Source organism: Salvelinus sp. IW2-2015, unplaced genomic scaffold (assembly GCF_002910315.2).
Source record: "Salvelinus sp. IW2-2015 unplaced genomic scaffold, ASM291031v2 Un_scaffold1011, whole genome shotgun sequence".
NCBI classification, from domain to species: Eukaryota; Metazoa; Chordata; class Actinopteri; order Salmoniformes; family Salmonidae; genus Salvelinus; species Salvelinus sp. IW2-2015.
Genome location: NW_019942686.1, coordinates 32517 through 52642, shown reverse-complemented (window position 1 = coordinate 52642; position 20126 = coordinate 32517). Strand labels below are relative to the sequence as shown.

Genomic DNA, 20126 nt, shown 5'->3' with positions numbered 1-20126 from the left:
GTCCGTGGACATGGCGTTTGGCTGAAGGAAGAAGTTTGGGTAACCAGGCAAGCCTTATTGCCAGCTCTTGCCTTTAATCATAATAAAACGTATATCTAATACTTGTACTCAAGACACATTACGAGCTTTCAGGGTTTTTGCTCAATTCCTGCACCTTGGTTAGAGAGGGAGGACGTAGCAGTGTTGCCTTCCTGATCTTTGACCACATAAAAACAATTGGGATACTTGTTTAGCATGTAATTTATTAAATTAACAAACCTACATAAAATACATAAAGTATTATCAACATGAAGACATTACCAGGGATCACTTTCAAGGTAACCCTTCAAATGTAGAAACTCTTGCAAATCTGATTGCATTAGTCATGCAAGTATTAAAACCAGTAACCATACAATGTGTAATTTAGACCATTTTTTGTTGTTTCGAAGCATATAGGTCACACAGCTTTGACTCAATACATTCTGGAACACTTAAGTCTATGGCTCAATAATTTATGTATATTAGCACCTGTTAAACCAGGGGCTATAATATACGCCGTCAAGATGGAGAAACAAAGACAAAGATACAGCTGTGCTCAATATGGCAACTGATCATGCAAATGCCATTCAGAGCCCCAGCAGTTATGTCATGCAGGCTATTGAAAGCCACAACAATCACCAGACATAAGGCATAACTGTTAAGAATACGAGTCTAAGCTTCTTGAAAGATCCCCCTTCTCTGAACAGTTGATATTTCTCGAAGACAAAAAAAAAAAAAACATTGAACAAAATGTAGACATTAGTCTACGAAGTTGCAGACTTCAAATATGCTATGAGATCTGCACGCTCTCCCTTCTTCTTGATGCCAGCAAAGATCATCTTTGTTCCTGGAATGTATTTCTTGGGGTTCTCCAAGTAAATCATGAGGGTATCAGTTTCCCAGACAATGCCTGAAATCACACGTGAAGGGACAGGTTAGGATGAGAATGAAATGTATCACATTGGTCAGACTCCATTTATTTCCTGTAGAATGGGGACAATCTCACACGTACCTTTGGATTTGTTGGCATCCGTGTAGGAAAAGCCTTCAGCCTGTCCAGTCTTGCGTCCAAACAGACCCCAGAGGTTTGGACCGACCTTGTGCTTTCCTCCATTTTCAACAGTATGGCACTGGGCACACTTCTGGACAAAAGCCTTTTTTCCCTTTTCAATGTCACCCATGTTTCCTATCGGACAATAAATAAAAAGTCAGAAGAGGTCAGCTACAGTACCTATAAAAGTAGATTATCTGCATTAGTAGTAATGCTGAGCGATTAACCAACATTGTTTAATAACCCCCGAATAAACAACTGAACGACAGTTCAATAACTGGAATTCCATTTAGTTCAGGTTGTGTGAGCCCAGTATGCCTCATCTTTGAAGAACTAGTGAATACATTGTCAGACATCTCAGCAGCTGGCTTCGCTTAAATCGCACGACTAAAGACAGAACAGTACAGGAGTACAGAGCAGGATTCCCATTAAACCGGCAGCATTTAAACATTTACCGGACATTTGAGAAATTTACAGGACCTATATGCATTGGGTTGGGTGCGTAAATCCCATTTAGGAGATTATGGTCATTCGTATTAACAGAACATGCATGCCAAGGATGCAACAATATGCAGTCCTTCATACCAAATTCTGATGCGCACTACAGATATGTTAGAATAACTGTCCACGTGAACTTTCCCTCAGCCAACAATACCATGGTAGAAAAGTATCTCTCTGCAGTAGTAGTTAGTAGCAGTAGTTAGCGACACCAGTACAGTATGTTGCAGGAAATAAATCAATGGAAGGAAGGCAGGTGTTAAGTCGTGGTCACCTTGGGTTTCATAATTCCTCATGAAACTTCGCTGACAATCTCCACATAAGATAACTTGTTAGCTAGGGGTGAGTCGAATGACTGAACGTACCGGCATTTGGGTGTAGCAACGTATAACTAAGCTTGGGTGGTAGAGCCATCAAACGACAGGCAAATTAAGCTGTATTTGAATGATAACCAAGTTAACTACAGTTTTGTTAAACGTTTTTCAAATAAGAGGGCGTCAGTTTTAGCTAGCTAGCTCGCCATTGCCAAGGTTAGCTAGCTCGCCGTTGCCGTGGCCAAGGTTAACTAGCTAGCTCGCCGTTGCCGTGGCCAAGGTTAGTTAGCTAGCTCGCCGTTGCCGTGGCCAAGGTTAGCTAGCTAGCTCGCCGTGGCCAAGGTTAGCTAGCTAGCTCGCCGTGGCCAAGGTTAGCTAGCTAGCTCGCCGTTGCCGGTGCCGAGAATAGATAGCCATAACAGAGGACAAGAAAAAATAGCTAGCTCGCCGTTGCCGGGGCCAAGGTTAGTTAGCTAGCTCGCCGTTGCCGGGGCCAAGGTTAGTTAGCCGTTGCCGGGGCCAAGGTTAGCTAGCTAGCTCGCCGTTGCCGGGGCCAAGGTTAGTTAGCTAGCTCGCCGTTGCCGGGGCCAAGGTTAGTTAGCTAGCTTGCCGTGGCCAAGGTTAGCTAGCTAGCTCGCCGTTGCCGTGGCCAAGGTTAGCTAGCTAGCTCGCTGTTGCCGTGGCCAAGGTTAGGTAACTCGTTAAAAGACAATACCATAGTAATAAATACGACGTTACAAAACGGCTGATTTAAGCAGTCTAGCTAACGTTAGCTATTCACTTATCACTACAACTGTTTCCTGATGTACCATTTCTTCACAGCCACGGCTTTTCAGTTATCGGTTTGAGTTTAGATGTTAGCGGGCTAGCAAGCTCGTAAAGTTACGTTTCAACAGCCGGTACAGAATCAGGCAAACGTTCCTTTCGATATAAAATAAACGAACCAATGCAATGTTCACAATTCAAGAAACTGACTACAAGTTAAACTACTAAAACGTATTTAATCAAAGTTACCTGTTCAAATAAACTATATTCCTTACAGTTGTTCCAACTTCAGAGCTTTTTCGTTAGTTCCAATCCGATCTGCTTTCCCCTCGCCGGTAGCCGACTCACTGGATCTAATAGTATTGGGAGCAAGTTCCTTTTTCTTCCCTCCAGAATATTATATGTCATCCAGACTGGCCAGTCACATGCTCTATCATCACTATGACGAACACAGCTGTTTTGCATTCAAGCCCTAGATGGAGTTGAGAACATGATGTAGGCCTACTATGCAAATGAAAATAGCATACACAACATTTCAGTGGAAATGCCGTTGTTGTTTGTATTCACACTACACCACAACAAATATGTCTATATTCCTCTTGGACTACATTTTTTTTTTATACCACTAATCATCATTGGAAAGATCAGACAACAGTTGGAATGTTCAAGATTGTTGTGGGGAATTCCACTATCTTTCATTGTCAAGAGGGTTTGTTGCATCCCTGTAACCATACATGTCGATGCAACAAACCCTCTAACACCAGGTAGTTATTTTGAGAAGAAGATATAGCTACACATAGCTAGCCAAAGTATATAGTGTAACGACCCTGGGTTTATAAGCGCGGAAATCGACTCTGCAGCACGAGCATGCTTTTGCGGCACTGTCGATAGCGCGCCGGACCTCGGGCTAGAAGGTCGAGTCGAGGGTTCGAGACCTGCTCCCTGCTGTTTCATTACATTTGTGTCAGAAGTGGGCTCCCACTTATAAACCCAGGGTCGTTACAATACTATACCAGAGAGGAAGAGGCGAAGCATATGGAGAAAAAGATGGCGAAGTGGATTCTGAATCTAATGGCGGTATTATCAAGGATAATTGTAGTATTGTCCAAAAGAATGGAAAACGGAGCAAAGTAGTGTACAGTGATGAGAATGTCACTTCGTATCTTGTTGGAGTACGGTTTATTAACGAGAAGCAACTGATCGAATTACCAATCTTGAGGAATCCATTTGAGATATCCAAACTGGTGGAGGGAGTTCTGGGTAGAGTAAAGGCTGTGAGGATCACGAGAGGCGGGCAAAGGGAGCACCCCACTATCCACGTCGACGGGACAGCAGTGGAGAAGGTGGACCGTTATAAGTTCCTCGGTGTACATATCACCGACAAAACTGAAATGGTCCACGCACACAGACAGTGTGGTGAAGAAGGTGCAACAGCACCTCTTCAACCTCAGGAGGCTGAAAAAATGTGGCTTGTCACCGAAAACCCTCACTAACTTTTACAGGTGCACAATTGAGAGCATCCTGTAAAGAACTCATTCCTATTTCTGACGCAGATCGCGCTGAAAGTCCTGCCTCTCCCATCTCCTCATTGGTTTATAGAAGCAGGTACCCACATGCCATCTCCTCATTGGTTTATAGAAGCAGGTAATTGGGTGATTGAAATACGAAATGTTTTGCCGGTTTTCGTGGTAATACTATGAAAGTGTAGATGCCAATCACCATATAAATTCAAAGATGAAAAAGCCTGGAAGGAGGGGAGAAGACTAGAAACGATTCGGTTGACCGTTTTATGTGTGGATTAATTTTTGGAGTAGAGGACCTTGTGCATTTCAGGTAAAATAACAACTTAATGTTTATATCCGAAGACAAATTAGCTAGCAACTGCAAGCTAGCTAAATAGGACAAATTAGCTAGCAAGTGCAAGCACACTAGCTAAATTGTCATACATGTTTAATGCTTTTTGACCTGTCCCCAAATTAATGTCATTGTGTCGTGATCGCGTTTGGTGTAGGAGGACAAAATAAATGTATGCGGGCAGCCGGTTTGGGTTCCGTGTTAGGCCGAATCACCGCCTGGTACGGCAGCTGCACTTCCCACAACCGCAGGGCTCTCCAGAGGGTTTTGCAGTCTGCACAACGCATCACCGGGGGCAAACTACATGCCCTCCAGGACACCTACAACACCCGATGTCACAGGAAGGCAAAAAAGATCATCAAGGACAATAACCACCAATAACCGCCTGTTCACCCCGCTTCCATCCAGAAGGCGAGGTCAGTACAGGTGCATCAAAGCTAGGACAGAGAGGTTGAAAAACAGCTTCTATCTCAAGTCCATCAGATTGTTAAACACCCACCACTAGCACAGAGAGGTGACTGCCTACCTACAGACTTGATATTATTGGCCACTTTAATAAATGGAACACTAGTCACTTTAATAATGACACATTAAGAATGTTTACGTATCTCGCATTACTCATCTCATATGTATATACTGTATCCTTCAATATCTATTCTTTACTGTCTATTGCATCTTAGCCGTTCTGTCACTGCTTATCCATATATTTTATACTTATATAGTCTCATCCCAGTCCTTTACTAGATTGTGTGTATTAGGTTTTGTTGTGGAATTTGTTAGATATTAGATTTTGGTGTGGAATTGTTAAATATGACCTGTTAGATACTGCTGCACTGTCAGATCTAGAAGCATAAACATTTCGCTACGCTGACAATAACATCTGCTAACCATGTGTATGTGACCAATAAAATGTTATTTTATTTAGATTTTTTTCTACTTCTACGGATCAGAAGAAACGTGTGTGTGTCTCACACGATTTTATAAGTTTGAAGTGTCGTGTGTGTCTCTTAGGAACAGGGCACCCCTCAAGGGGCTTATATCTGGCGTCTTGTGGGAAGTGGATGTTGAAGAGATTTAAAAATATTCCTGGAGTGATTGATGCACGTCAGATGAATCGTGTGGTTAATGAAGAAAAGGTGAAGAGTCTATCTGTTCTTTAGTCAGAACAGAGCATTTATCCCAAGACCAATGCAGTGTGATCATTGTAAAGCTTTTGGTCATGTTTCAAGTGTTTGCAGAAGGGAGAAGCTGAGATGTCCAAGTTGTGTAAAAGATCACATATGTTATAAAAGTGATGAAAATGTGACATGTTGCAATTGTGGTGGGAACCATGAAGCCACTTCTTTCAAATGCCCCACAAAGGTGAAAGAGAATGAGGTGGCCAAAGTCAGGGTTGTACAGAGCATTTCATATACAGCAAATGTTAAAAGGGTTGAGGGTTTGAATGGTGCACATGAAGAGTCCATGGTGGTGGATAGACCTTCACTGCAGGTTGCAGGGGTTGTCTTTCACCAGCAGGATCCTGACATTTTAAAGGTTAAGAAGGTGGACTTTGTGTGATTTATCGCTATGGGGATTAATGGCACTGCCAAGGTGGAGAGAAGGTCCAGGAAGATCGAAATCATTGTGGACGCGGCAGAGCGGTTACATGGAATATTTTCACAAGCCGTACCACCCTCTCACCTTTATTTTTTGAGTCAACTACTCACCACATTTTATACACTGCAGTCCTAGCTAGCTCTAGCTTATGCTTTCAGTACTAGATTATCTGATCCTTTGATTGGGTGAACAACATGTCAGTTCATGCTGCAAGGGCTCTGATAGACTGGAGGACGTCCTCCGGAAGTTGTCATAATTACTGTGTAAGTCTATGGAAAGGGGTGAGAACCATAAGCCTCCTAGGTCTTGTATTGAAGTCAATGTTCCCAGAGGAGGATGGAAACTATCTGTCCTCCGGCTACACCATAGTGCTACCCTACAGAGTGCTGGTGAGGCTACTGTAGACCTTCATTGCAAAATGTGTTTTCAGTTATTTGGTGACGTGATTATATTTAGTATAGTTTTATCTGAAAGGGATAACTTTATAAATGTTTTACAATTTTCCTCCTCTGGTACGCACCCATCCACATCGAAGGGGCCGTAGTGGAGAGGGTCAAAAGTTTCAAGATCCTCGGCGTGCACATCACTGACGACCTGAAACGCTCCCTTCACACAGAGGGTGTGGTGAAGAAGTTTTGGGTTTGCCACAATACCAGTATCGCAATACTCGGAAGTATTGTGGCAAGGAAACAAAACATTTAATTTCTTGAGGAACAGCATTATGTTGTCACATTTGTTTATTTTAAAAGCTATAACACCCAACATTTTACATAAGTAGGTTTTTATAGGACCATAGTTTAGTCTAATTCGTGTTTTATTTTTTGCCATGGAAAATCTGGTATTGCAATATTGGTATCGTGACAACCCTACAAGGCAGGAGGTTGAAGAAATTCAGTTTGGCCTATAAGACCCTTAATAACCACTTCTACAGATGCACCACTGAGAGCATCCTGTTGGGCTGTATCACCGCCTGGTACAGCAATTGCAACGTCCACAACTGCAATGCTCTTGAGAGGGTGGTGGGGTCTGCCCAACGCCTGCCCTCCAGGACATCTACATTACCCAGTGTCACAGAAAGGCCAAGAAAATCATCTAGAACAGAGTTGAGTTTAGGGGGGTTTCTGTGTGTGGCCACTGCTCATGCTCTCAAAATATTGGCACTCTGAGAAGTTTTCTGAGGTGACCAGGACGATGTGCCAGCACAGAGGGATAGGCCAACGAGTGATATATGCTTCAGTAAGGTTCGCTTCTTAGCATTTATGGCAATGGTTATCAACTGTACCGCAGAAATGTAACGTAAATCACAGAAATAGATGTTGTTGTGGCAGCTGCAGAGAAGTATTTGGGCGTACGGGATTTGACTCCAGAAGAGTTAAAGGGTGTGTTGTGTGGTGGTGTCCTGTCCTCCCAGGCCATTTGCATGGTGCGGGAGCAGATAGGGTCAAAATAATGGAGTTGGTTTTTAATGAGTGTAGGGTTAGTTGGAAGGGTTTTTTACATTTCTTTTTTACTTTCTGGACCACAAAGCAATTTGCTACACCACAAGCATTTCGCAACACCCGCAATAACATCTGCTAAACAGGTGTATGTGACCAATAAAATGTCATTTGATTTGAAAGTATAATGCATTTATAGTATAGTCCAGTTGGGGGGCTGTATTGCAACATATCGGATGCCAACCTCTGTTAAACTCAAAAGAAGAAGGAAGCGCTTGCTTGTAGTCCTAAAGCCCACAAATGAGTTACCTCTGGTTCGTTCAGCCACCCCTATGTGAAAAAAAAGTATGTCTAAATAGGTTTTTGGAATAAAGGTTTAGGAGATCTTACGTTTTGTTCTATAAGATAATAGCAGTCAGTTAACATTACCTTTATGAATTATGAAGCCTTTGTGGTTCATGTGATTTTTTTAATAACATAAATTCTTAAACTTTCACAAAATGTGACGTTAGCTGATGAAGATTATCTCATAGAGCAGAACGTATACGATGTAAGTCTGTGTTTATCCAAAAACCCTACCAAAATGCCATGGGCATTGTCCAACGATCCATAGCGGAGTTAGTGCCTACAAAAAGACGCCATTACTATTTATCTCTGTCTAACCAATCAGGTGGTTGTTCGACGAAACGAATCTTTGGACGTCATTGATCACGTGCTTCTTCCTGAAAAGGAGATACAGGCGTTTGTACGTTGCTGCGATTTCGACGCATTCCTCGGAGTTTCAGTATCAAACGTAACATCACTAGCTACTATATATCCGATACGGAAAATATACAATTAATTGTTGTTGTTTTTAAACGGTGGTAGACAGAGCAAGTGAAACCGTAACTATCGATAACTATTTACGGATCATCGTCGACGCCACTTCGCAAGTGTGTGTCTTGTTAGCTAACGTTAGCTTAGCAAGATAGTTTTCAGGGTGGTAAAATGGAGGATGCATTTAGGCCGTCGACGGATCTCGATGATCCCCCAAATAGTCGCTTGTTTCTAGTTACAAGTAAGTCCATCACCGAGGACATGATCCGGGAACAGTTTTCTCTTTTTGGAGAAATTCAGGACGTTTGGGTAGTCAAAGACAAGCAGACAAAGGAGTCAAAAGGAGTTTCCTTTGTGAAATTTACTAAATCGTCCGAGGCATGTACGGCTATGGAAGAAATGCATGGAAAATGCTTGGTCGAAGGAACCAAACCAATCAAGGTATGTACTCTGGCTGTGGTTTTATTAATGCGTAGTGCCCTCAGTGACTTTGCTAATTTTATTAACACTATTGTAGCTAGTGCTTCTTCATTTGGTTTTCCGGCGGATTTGTGTAGTATCAGGCTGGGTGAAGGAGTTAGGCCTACTTATGGCTGCCTTTCGAAGTTCGGAAAGTGCCTTGCACATTTTGTTCATCCAAAAAAGGGACGTGGGGTAAGAAATTGCACCAGCATCTTATCCCTAGACAGATTACAGATTGTCTTTTATATTGACAAGATAGTCACTATTGGAAATGCATGTCTTTTAAGATGAGGGGGGGTCAGTTGGGACCATTCTAGCCAATGAGGGCAGATAAGCGTGTGAACAGGCCATGGGGATGGAGGACTCATTTTTGTGTCTGACAGTATGGGCAGTGCCATTGGGGCTATATTTGTTTTAAAGTACTCAATTTTCTTCTTCATTGGCGAATTGCACCCAGCTCATAGGAATCCCCACCCAGCTCATAGGAATCCCCACCCAGTTGACTACTTTAAAATGGTGGATGCTGTCAAATGTGCCGAATACAACAGGTGTAGACATTTCAGTGAAATGTTTACTTACAAGCCCTTAACCAACAATGCAGTTAAGAAAAATAGGCTTTAAAAGTATTTACTAAAATATGTTAAAACGGGTTATATCCACGATGAGTCTTATATCCAGCCCTCTGACAACAGGCACAACTCCCAATATATATGTATATATATATTTTTTCTCCCAAAGATGAAATACCACGTGCAACCAGAAGGACCCAACCGGGTCTCCTCAGTCTGGCGCTCGCCACCTTATCTGTGTTGCACCAAGTGGTGTGCATGACAAACACCAGGGATCCTCCTTTCAGTGGCACTCTGCTCTGGAGATCACACCATGAGACTGCTCATAATGCGTAGTGCCTTCTCCCTCTGGGAGGAAGACAGACACACAAGTCCACTTCTAGATACTTTGACTGACTTGACAGAACCCAACTCCTTCACCCAGCTTTATACTGCAAACGGATTGGCCAAAAGGCATGAATCATAATCTCACTGGGCCAGAGTAATCTCAGTCATTTTCCTGATCGTTGGGGTGCGGCTCGTAAACCTGTACTTCACCGGTCGGCGTAGGTTCTTTCTCTTCTGTCAGGTTTGGGGTGTGTGTATTTTTATATATTGATTTATCATGCTAAGTTATCTCTTCTGCCAGGTGTTTATTGCCCAGGCGAGGTCCTCCGGAAGCCACCGAGACGTGGAGGATGAGGAGCTCACCAGAATATTTGTGATGATTCCCAAAACCTTTACAGAGGACGACTTGAAAGAAACATTCAAGGTAGTTCATCACCCTCGATCATGTTGTATTTGGCTGATAAACCGTATTGGAATTGCCTGTGCTTATCACTCATTTGTTCTCACAGGAATATGGTGACATTGAGTATTGCATCATCGTAAAGAATAAAACCACAGGAGAAAGTAAGGGCCTGGGGTATGTGAGATATCACAAACCCTCACAGGCAGCCACCGCCATAGAGAACTGTGAGAAGAGTAAGTTGTCTCTTTTTGTTCATATCACATGTCTGTGAAAACCCAAACTATCAATCTAGTAATCCATGTTTGTGTCGTTTTTGTTTACAACAGCATATAGGGCCATTCTTGCAGAGCCGAGGAACAAAACGCCAGCCCCAGACAACGACTACTTTAGCCCTGCCAGAGCAGAGCATGTCCAGGGTGACCCAGGAATGACTTCCTATCCATTTGGTATGTACCTGCCATTGGTGTGATTAGGCCTACGATTTCTACATACCCATGATTGTTTTTCCGCAAATGCTAAGCCATTCTATTTCCTCCCATTGAAGTGGACTCTGGTTTTCATACCAGGGGAGACATGAGGGGCACAGACATCATCACCAGGTGCTTAATGGTGTCATCAAGGGCGAGCATCACACAAGATCAAGTCTATAGCCTCTTTGACCTGATCCCGGGGATGGATTATTGCGAGATGCAGCAGGATTCATATGGTTTCAGCACAGGTAGCCACAAAACACACAGTTACTCCCTCAGATGCAACACCTGATGTATTGCATAGGAATTGGTGAATAGTAGTTTTTTTTTTTTTACCCTTTCAGGGCAAGCTATGATTCGCTACAACAACCTTGGATCAGCTGTCTATGCGAAAAACAAACTGGATGGCTTTGAGTACCCTCCTGGGAACCGGCTAGTAGTCACTCACATTGATGATGGGCAGGACAGAAGAAGGTAGGATGAAATTTAACTTCATGGTATTGTACATCAAATCTATTTTTTTTTGTCACATACAAATGTATAGCAGATGTTATTGCGGGTGTGGTAGGTCGTTGTTGTTGTTGGTAGGTCGTTGTTGTTGGGTTGTTGTTTGGTCCTTATTTACCCTCTTGTTGTCTTCAGCCCAGTGGGGAGGATGGCCATGCAGCTGGTAGCAGCCCAGATGATGTCTATCGTGTGCAATGCTCCTACTGGCCCACCACCACTTAGGAAGACGAGCACTGTAAGTTACTGACTTGGTTAACCTTGAGCAAAAGAGGCCTTTTCTAGAGCTAACCAAGATATTTAAAAAAACTACTACATGATGATTGAACTTCCTAACAAACTTTATGATATGTCTTTGTCAGGGCTATCCATCACCCGCTGTTCCTCAGAGCCCCCGGGTACAGACAGATGTTGCCCTCCCACCTCTCCAGAAGTTGGCCCCCTCAGACAGCCGGGTGAAAGAACGCCTATTTGTGGTCTTCAAACCTTTGCCTCTACCCATGGATGTGCTTGAAGATGTGTTCTGGTATGAGATACCATTATTGTCATCAATACACTGTTTATTAACACTTATTACTGACAAACTCTTTAAACTAACAACAGTTTATAAAATACTTTTAATTGTTTATAAAGTTTTCCGTACCCTGCTACTGATTCCCTTTTTAACTTTGGGCTAGAGGGATAGTTGCGATCTTGTGTGAGTATTGATGATTGGGGGGAGGTCAAAATTCCTGCCGATCAGTTATTCCCCTCTCTCTGTTTCTACAGCCGTTTTGGCTCTCTGGTTGAGGTTTTCCTTGTGCCTGGACGGAATGTGGGATACATGAAGTACGCAGAGAGAAAGAGTGCAGATGATGCCATGGCGACCCTACATGGTCAAATGGTGAATGGCGTTAAAATGAAGGTGATGCGGGCTGACCCGCCCAAAGAGGAGTCTCACAAACGTCAACGCACCTATTAGGGGGACACAGAACAAGGTAAGTGTCTCCAAGGGTTAAGACTAAATTCTGTAGCGATCAATGACAGCGAGTGTCCACAAGCTGTTTTTTTCCTTTATACATACTTGAATTACCAGAGACGTATGTTGAGTTACCAGCAGACATAAGGTAAGTACATAAGCAGGACTAAACAATATACTTTTTCCCCCTCTTAACCTGACTCTGGGCAACACATTAGGAGAGACCAACACAGTTTAATGCATATTTAAAGTGCTGATGTTTTTGTTCCTACAGAGATGACCTAAGTGACATGACCTCCAACATGACTGAACCGACATAAATGATGACAGGACCAAATTACGACCACACTACGGACAGTGATCTCTGTACCTTACTTTGATGTTTCTTTGTACTAACGCTGAAGGTGATGACAGTGGTGGTCCTTTTCTCCTCAAGATTGATATTTTGATGTTAAGGAAGAGTTTGAATCTGCATTGGTCCTAATATGTTATCAATAAAAAAAAACACCCAATGCATTTTGTGTGAATTTATTTTTGTTTTTAATGAGTGTCAAATATTGTAGTTTTTCCTCGATGTTATTAGCAGACTAGATTTGTTGTATTATGCCCACGTTTTGTATTTTATTAATGTAGCCTACTTGTTTCCAGTGGGCTGAAGGGCATAACAGGACCGCAAATTCAGAATGTTGCTGGAGAGCAAATTCAGAATGTTGCTGGAGAGCAAATTCAGAATGTTGCAGGAGAGCAAATTCAGAATGTTGCCGGAGAGCAAATTCAGAATGTTGCCGGAGAGCAAATTCAGAATGTTGCCGGAGAGCAAATTCAGAATGTTTGCCGGAGAGCAAATTCAGAATGTTGCCGGAGAGCAAATTCAGAATGTTGCCGGAGAGCAAATTCAGAATGGAGCTGGAGAGCAAATTCAGAATGTTGCTGGAGAGACTGAGTTAAGGGCGTTGGGGGTGGTTTACACATTTGGCAAAAAGGATGTTTGGAGCAAAGGCTAAAAATACATTAAGGACCAGCTTAGGGTTGGGTGGGGTCTAAAATAGGACCAGGAAAGTAAGGGTCAGACTTCAGATAAAAAATGGATATGCTTTTAGTTTGACGAGTGAGGGGTGAAAGCTGTGTGTGTGTATAAAATATATATATATACTGTGCCAGAGTCATACAGTATATCACAAAAGTGAGTACACCCCTCACATTTTTGTAAATATTTGAGTATATCTTTTCATGTGACAACACTGAAGAAATGGCACTTTGCTACAATGTAAAGTAGTGAGTGTACAGCTTGTATAACAGTGTAAATGTGCTGTACCCTCAAAATAACTCAACACACAGCCAATAATGTCTAAACCGCTGGCAACAAAAGTGAGTACACCCCTAAGTGAAAATGTCCAAATTGGGCCCAATTAGCCATTTTCCCTCCACGGTGTCATGTGACTCGTTAGTGTTACAAGGTCTCAGGTGTGTTAAATTTGGTGTCATCACTCCCTCATACTGACTGGTCACTGGAAGTTCAACATGGCACCTCATGGCAAAGAACTCTGAGGATCTGAAAAAAATACTTGTTGCTCTACATAAAGATGGCCTGGGCTATAAGAAGATTGGCAAGACCCTGAAACTGAGCTGCAGCACGGTGGCCAAGACCATACAGCGGTTTAACTGGACAGGTTCCACTCAGAACAGGCCTCGCCATGGTCGACCAAAGAAGTTGAGTGCACGTGCTCAGCGTCATATCCAGAGGATGTCTTTGGGAAATAGACGTATGAGTGCTGCCAGCATTGCTGCAGAGGTTGAAGGGGTGGGGGGTCAGCCTTTCAGTGATCAGACCATACGCCGTACACTGCATCAAATTGGTCTGCATGGCTGTCGTCCCAGAAGGAAGCCTCTTCTAAAGATGATGCACAAGAAAGCCCGCAAACAGTTTGCTGAAGACAAGCAGACTAAGGKCATGYWTTACTGGAACCATGTCCTGTGGTCTGATGAGACCAAGATAAACTTATTTGGTRCAGATGGTGTCAAGCGTGTGTGGCYGCAACCAGGTGAGGAGTACAAAGACAAGTGTGTCTTGCCTACAGTCAAGCATGGTGGTGGGASTGTCATGGTCTGGGGCTGCATGAGTGCTGCCGGCACTGGGGAGCTACAGTTCATTGAGGGAACCATGAATGCCAACATGTACTGTGACATACTGAAGCAGAGCATGATCCCCTCCCTRCGGAGACTGGGCCGCAGGGCAGTATTCCAACATGATAACGYCCCCAAACACACCTCCAAGACGACCACTGCCTTGCTAAAGAAGCTGAGGGTAAAGGTGATGGACTGGCCAAGCATGTCTCCAGACCTAAACCCTATTGAGCATCTGTGGGGRATCCTCAAACGGAAGGTGGAGGAGTGCAAGSTCTCTAACATCCACCAGRTCCGTGATGTCGTCATGGAGGAGTGGAAGAGGACTCCAGTGGCAACCTGTGAKGCTCTGGTGAACTCCATGCCCAAGAGGGTTAAGGCAGTGCTGGAAAATGATGGTGGCCACACAAAATATTGACACTTTGGGCCCAATTTTCACTTAGGGGTGTACTCACTTTTGTTGCCAGCGGTTTAGACATTAATGGCTGTGTGTTGAGTTATTTTGAGGGGACAGCAAATTTACACTGTTATACAAGCTGTACACTCACTACTTTACATTGTAGCAAAGTGTCATTTCTTCAGTGTTGTCACATGAAAATATATACTCAAATATTTACAAGAATGTGAGGGGTGTACTCACTTTTGTGATATACTGTATATATTAATGATAAATCACCTGAGTTACTACACTGATAACTAGTATATATGCCTTATGGTGTCACCTAGCAAATACTGCTAGGTGCTTTGCTGTTGAACAGCGTCACCTACTGTAATAGAGACGGCGTTGAATATTGGCGACGTGAACATAAACTAGATGGTTATTGTACATGAAGTACAATTGATGGTACGTGCTTTCTCTTTAAAAGTATTTTTGTGGTTAAAGTTTTAAAGTATGGTTTTGAAAAACGTGATATAATATTAGTATGCAGTAGTAATGGTGGTGGCTGGTTGTAGATACATTTAGGATGGTCACTAAACAAACTTTTATATGTTCAGGCTATAAAAGTTGCTTGTCACAAATTCCACAAAATTGCGTTTGCCTAGTTGAGGGCTTTGGTAAACAGTACAACCACAAGATGGCAGTCTAATTCTTTGGAGAGACTGCTGCATTGCTTTATACTCTTCCACAACGAGAGGTGGAATGAGGTGACTCATTCATCCTGGACAAATGGAAACTTTACATTTTTACCAATTGTGAGTTCAGTTTACCCCCCCCCCTCCCCCCCCGGTTTAATGGAGCAAAGATTCTAGCTCAAACCAGAAACCCTAGTGTAAACGGTACCACCTGTGTCATGAGGATCCAGACCTTTTTGGCAGAGGCCGTACTATGCCATCATACAAGACTATTACCACAATCGTAAAATGCCTCAGGCACAAACCCCAGTACGAACATGGGAACGCTTCTGACAGGTCTGACATACCGCAGGGTTATCCCACTGCTGCATCAATTTGCAGTTATTGGTCACTCTACATATGCGCGAGACTTCATTGGCTAGAGTAGAACTTATAGTACCGTCGCATACAGGGACCTATAATAAAGAACATCAGATGTTCTAAGCCAGCATCACTAAAATATAACGTTTGACGTGAAACTGTTTCACTATGTTTGTTTCTATAAAGAGACTAATCAAAAAAAGTAATAAAAAAGGCCCTTCGTTTCAAGTAGGCTTGATTTTAGTTCAAGCCGTCTAACCCCAAATATTCTCATTTTGAAAATGTCTTTAGTGACTACTGCGCTGACATAAATAAATCCAGTGCCTGGTTTTGCGAAAGCGCCATTGATTCCATCTCGCGTGTGGATCCAGTCCGGTCATTTCTTCCCTCCAAAACTCATCCTTGCTGCAGAGAGGAGCATTGAGCAGCCGTCTTACTGTATTCAAGAAAACGGATATACTGTATACAGTACTTTTTTGACTTTCTATTGCTTATGTTCAAAACCTTTTATATCATCTATTATATTCGCAAGGGGTTTCAACGCGGAACCTCCTAGCTATCATCTGTCTCAAGAAGGGCGCGGGTTTTTCAGTTGCTTAGGGAAGTCGTCTCATTTTATTTCCTGCGCCAAAAAAATGCAATGACATGGTCAATACAATAAAACCTCGGTAAGCTATGTTTTCCATACTTGGTCAAACTGTACTTTATGTGAATTGTGGCACTGTGCTTTGTAATTGAAGTCAAATTGTTTATAGAAAAGCGTTTCCAGTCAAGTGTTAACTGGGCATCCTCAGACACTAGGGAAGGCTACTTCTGTTTATGCCCCACCTGACCAATGCCTACCTGAGAAACTGATGACAGTAATTCTGCTGCATTTGAATGGCCTGACTTCTAGCCTGAAACAGGCTACTAACTGCCAGTGCCTGCATAATGGACTACAATGATTTCATGTCTTCATTTCAAATGGTTGTCTTAGTTGTACAATGTCAGACTATCTTTCGATTAAGTGAACTAGTCTATATGAGGATGAAATGAGTTGGTGAGTTACGTACACAAGTTGCATCATCACGCTGTCACTATATACCTTCTCACATGTGATTGTCATGCACCGTGTACAATACCTTTTCCCACCCAGCAGTAGCCTACAATGATATTCTGCATGAGAATCCATCCCATAAGGGAATTTAGACGGATACAATGAAGGTCAGAATGTGACATTGCAGTGAGGTTTAAACACAGACTGAATTAACCAAAAGGGCATAGCCTGGAGGGAGGGATTCACAATCACAATGTTGTAATTATCTGCCTGTCACTACATGGTATTTGGTATTTTTTTTAGGATCCCATTAGTTGTTGCAAAAGCAGCAGCTACTCTTCCTGGGGTCCACACAAAACATGAAACATAATACAGAATGACATAATACAGAACATCAATAGACAAGAACAGCTCAAATATAGAACTACATTTTTTTTTTCAAAGGCACACGTAGCCTACATATCAACGCATACACACAAACTATCTAGGTTAAATAGGGGAGAGGCGTAATGCCACGAGGTGTTGCTTTATCTGTTTAAAAATAATAATAGGTTTGCTGTTTATTTGAGCAATATGAGATGGAAGTTCCATGCAATTAGGGCTCTATATAATACTGTATGCTTTCTTGAATTTGTTCTGGATTTGGGGAATATGAAAAGACCCCTGGTGGCATGTCTGGTGGGATAAGTGTGTGTGACAGAGCTGTGTGTAGGTTCAGGCATTCACATCCCTGAACAGATGAAGCTTTGGTAGCACTAGTCATTGATTTTCATTTTTTGGGGGGACTGAGGAGAGGAGACCTGCTCAAGGTGTCCTCATTTCACGATGGTCAAGTGTCAGGTCCCCTTTCTCATTCATGTGATTTAGAAGGCAAAACTGATCCTAGACCAGCTCTCTTATTAAACACAGAGACCTTTTCATATTTCTGATGACTTGTTTCATTAAAAAGGGTGACACAATTGTAACCCTTGAGCTGTGTTTTTAATTAGTCAATTATAGTAGTTTGCTGAGAGCCTGTGGATCTGAAGGACCCTGTTTTAACATCAGGTTTAATGAGACAGTACATTAATGAAATGTTCAGTCCATTCTACTATTGTAAATACAATATTCAGGGTGCAATAGTAATCTTTTTGTATTGTTTTATTGTAGTACACCTTCACAATGAACTACCTTTAGCTCCACTGTCAAATCAGACTGACGGTATAGGCCTAGTTACAATGCACATCCACATCACATGATTGCCTTCCCATTTAAGTTTTATTGTCCAACTGAGTGATTATTGGAAGACTGTTTGCTCAATGACTGTTACAATGTGCCAGTGGAAGCGGATGCAATACTTTTGTCATCACATATGAAGGTGATACCATATGAAATGAAGTCTCATCTGTATTAACCTCATTGCCAGTAGTTCAGTTCATCTAACCTTCTTCACCCCTCCCAGTCATCCAATCACTATGCGCTTATTACCTGTTAATATCACGCAATAGTTGTTCCCTGATAGGAATGAAGCCCCTGTGTTCTCTTCCTGTAATGTGATCTACATGGGTCAGTTGTCCAACTGCTTAATTATGGAACAGAAATTGTGATCAGCAGCACCCTCGGAGCAGCAGACCATCAATAACACTGTGATAATGATGACTGACAGTCTGGTCACTAACACTGTGATAATGATGACTGACTAGACAGTCTGGTCACTAACCACTGTGATAATTGATGACTGACTATCTGGTCACTAAACACTGTGATAATGATGACTGACAGTCTGGTCAATAACACTGTGATAATGATGACTGAACTATCTGGTCACTAACACTGTGATAATGATGACTGACAGTCTGGTCACTAACACTGTGATAATGATGACTGACAGTCTGGTCACTAACACTGTGATAATGATGACTGACTATCTGGTCACTAACACTGTGATAATGATGACTGACAGTCTGGTCAATAACACTGTGATAATGATGACTGACTATCTGGTCACTAACACTGTGATAATGATGACTGACATCTGGTCACTAACACTGTGATAATGATGACTGACAGTCTGGTCACTAACACTGTGATAAGATGGACTGACAGTCTGGTCACTAACACTGTGATAATATGACTGACTATCTGGTCACTAACACTGTGATAATGATGACTGACAGTCTGGTCACTAACACTGTGATAATGATGACTGACAGTCTGGTCACTAACACTGTGATAATGATGACTGACAGTCTGGTCCATAACACCGTTGATAATGATGACTGACAGTCTGGTCACCTACCACCACTGACCACCAACACACCCCCCCCCACTGTGATAATGAGACTGACCGTCTGGTCATAGCACTGGTGATATTGATGATGACAGTCTGGTCAATTAACACTGTGATAATGATGACTGACAGTTTGTCAATAGCACTGTGATATATGGACTGACCGTCTGGTCAATAACACTGTGATATTGATGACTGACAGTCTGGTCAATAGCACTGTGATATTGATGACTGACAGTCTGGTCAATAACACTGTGATAATGATGACTGACAGTCTGGTCAATAGCATGTGATAATGATGACTGACAGTCTGGTCAATAGCACTGTGATAATTGATGACTGAGCAGTTTGCTCAATAGCGCCGGTGATAATGATGACTGACAGTCTGGTCAATAACACTGTGATAATGATGACTGACAGTCTGGTCAATAGCACTGTGATAATGATGACTGACTAGGTGGTATTGTACATGAACCTGGCATATGCCTCATCTAAACAAAATAAACAATAGCACCCCCTTACCCCAAATAGATAAAGTGATATGTAAATATGATGGTACTTGTCTGTGATTGGAGTTAAATATACTGAACCAAAATATAAACGCAACTCTTTCAAAGTTTTTACTGAGTTACAGTTTATATAAGGAAATGTATAAACTGGTGGTCTATGGTTGTAGGCCGGTTGGACGTACTGCCAAATTCTCTAAAACGACGTTGGAGGCGGCTTATGGTAGAGGAATGAACATTCAATTTTCAGACAACAGTTCTGGTGGACATTCCTTCAGTCAGCATGCCAACTGCATGCTCCCTCAACTTGAGACATCTGTGGCATTGTGTTGTGTGACAAAACGGCACATTTTAGAGTGACCTTTTATTGTCCCCCCAGCACAAGGTGTACCTGTGTAATGACCATGCTGTTTAATCAGCTTCTTGATATGCCACACCTGTCAGGTGGATGGATTATCTTGAGAAAGGAGAAATGCTCACAAACAGGGATGTAACCAAATGTGTGCACAATCTGAGAGAAATAAGCTTTTTGTGAGAATGGATGTTTTCTGGGATATTTTATTTCAGCTCATGAAACATGATACCAACACTTTACATGTTGCGTTTTAATATTTCTGTTCGGTATATATGTCTCCATGGATTTCAACTGGGCTGAAGGAGACAGCATGAGCCACTACTGTTCTACTACTATCCCCGTGTAGATATTTAGGGCT

At 42.4% G+C, this 20126-nt stretch overlaps 2 protein-coding genes across 3 annotated transcripts; one reads left to right on the top strand and one right to left on the bottom strand.

The window, feature by feature from the left end:
• Nucleotides 1–222: 222 nt before the first annotated feature.
• Nucleotides 223–3011, bottom strand: LOC112069432 (cytochrome c). 2 transcript variants are annotated; one of them, XM_024136772.2, is made up of 3 exons: nucleotides 2922–3011; nucleotides 1031–1204; nucleotides 223–928 (listed from the first exon to the last, which is right to left on the bottom strand). In XM_024136772.2, the coding sequence occupies exons 2-3, from the start codon at nucleotides 1197–1199 to the stop codon at nucleotides 783–785; spliced, it is 315 nt and encodes a 104-aa protein (XP_023992540.1). In that variant the 5' UTR covers nucleotides 1200–1204; nucleotides 2922–3011; the 3' UTR covers nucleotides 223–782. The 2 variants fall into 2 exon arrangements, with proteins under 2 accessions (XP_023992540.1, XP_023992539.1); XM_024136771.2 differs by having other exon boundaries at nucleotides 2896–2988.
• Nucleotides 3012–8245: 5234 nt separating this feature from the next.
• rbm45 (RNA binding motif protein 45) lies at nucleotides 8246–12553 on the top strand. Its single transcript, XM_024136770.2, has 10 exons — nucleotides 8246–8792; nucleotides 10011–10133; nucleotides 10219–10345; nucleotides 10439–10558; nucleotides 10657–10830; nucleotides 10927–11056; nucleotides 11225–11324; nucleotides 11449–11612; nucleotides 11855–12063; nucleotides 12319–12553. Exons 1-9 carry the CDS (start codon nucleotides 8523–8525, stop codon nucleotides 12045–12047), a joined length of 1401 nt encoding a protein of 466 aa, XP_023992538.1. The 5' UTR covers nucleotides 8246–8522; the 3' UTR covers nucleotides 12048–12063; nucleotides 12319–12553.
• The last annotated feature ends 7573 nt before the right edge of the window (nucleotides 12554–20126 follow it).

Bases quoted from the DNA above. Each gene is read 5' to 3' on its own strand.
- LOC112069432 (XM_024136772.2), bottom strand. From the start codon at position 1,199: ATGGGTGACATTGAAAAGGGAAAAAAGGCTTTTGTCCAGAAGTGTGCC. The intron at 929-1,030 runs GTACGTGTGAGA...GTGTGATTTCAG, and splicing joins GGATGCCAACAAATCCAAAG to GCATTGTCTGGGAAACTGAT.
- rbm45 (XM_024136770.2), top strand. From the start codon at position 8,523: ATGGAGGATGCATTTAGGCCGTCGACGGATCTCGATGATCCCCCAAAT. The intron at 10,134-10,218 runs GTAGTTCATCAC...TTGTTCTCACAG, and splicing joins ACTTGAAAGAAACATTCAAG to GAATATGGTGACATTGAGTA. The intron at 10,831-10,926 runs GTAGCCACAAAA...TTACCCTTTCAG, and splicing joins TTCATATGGTTTCAGCACAG to GGCAAGCTATGATTCGCTAC.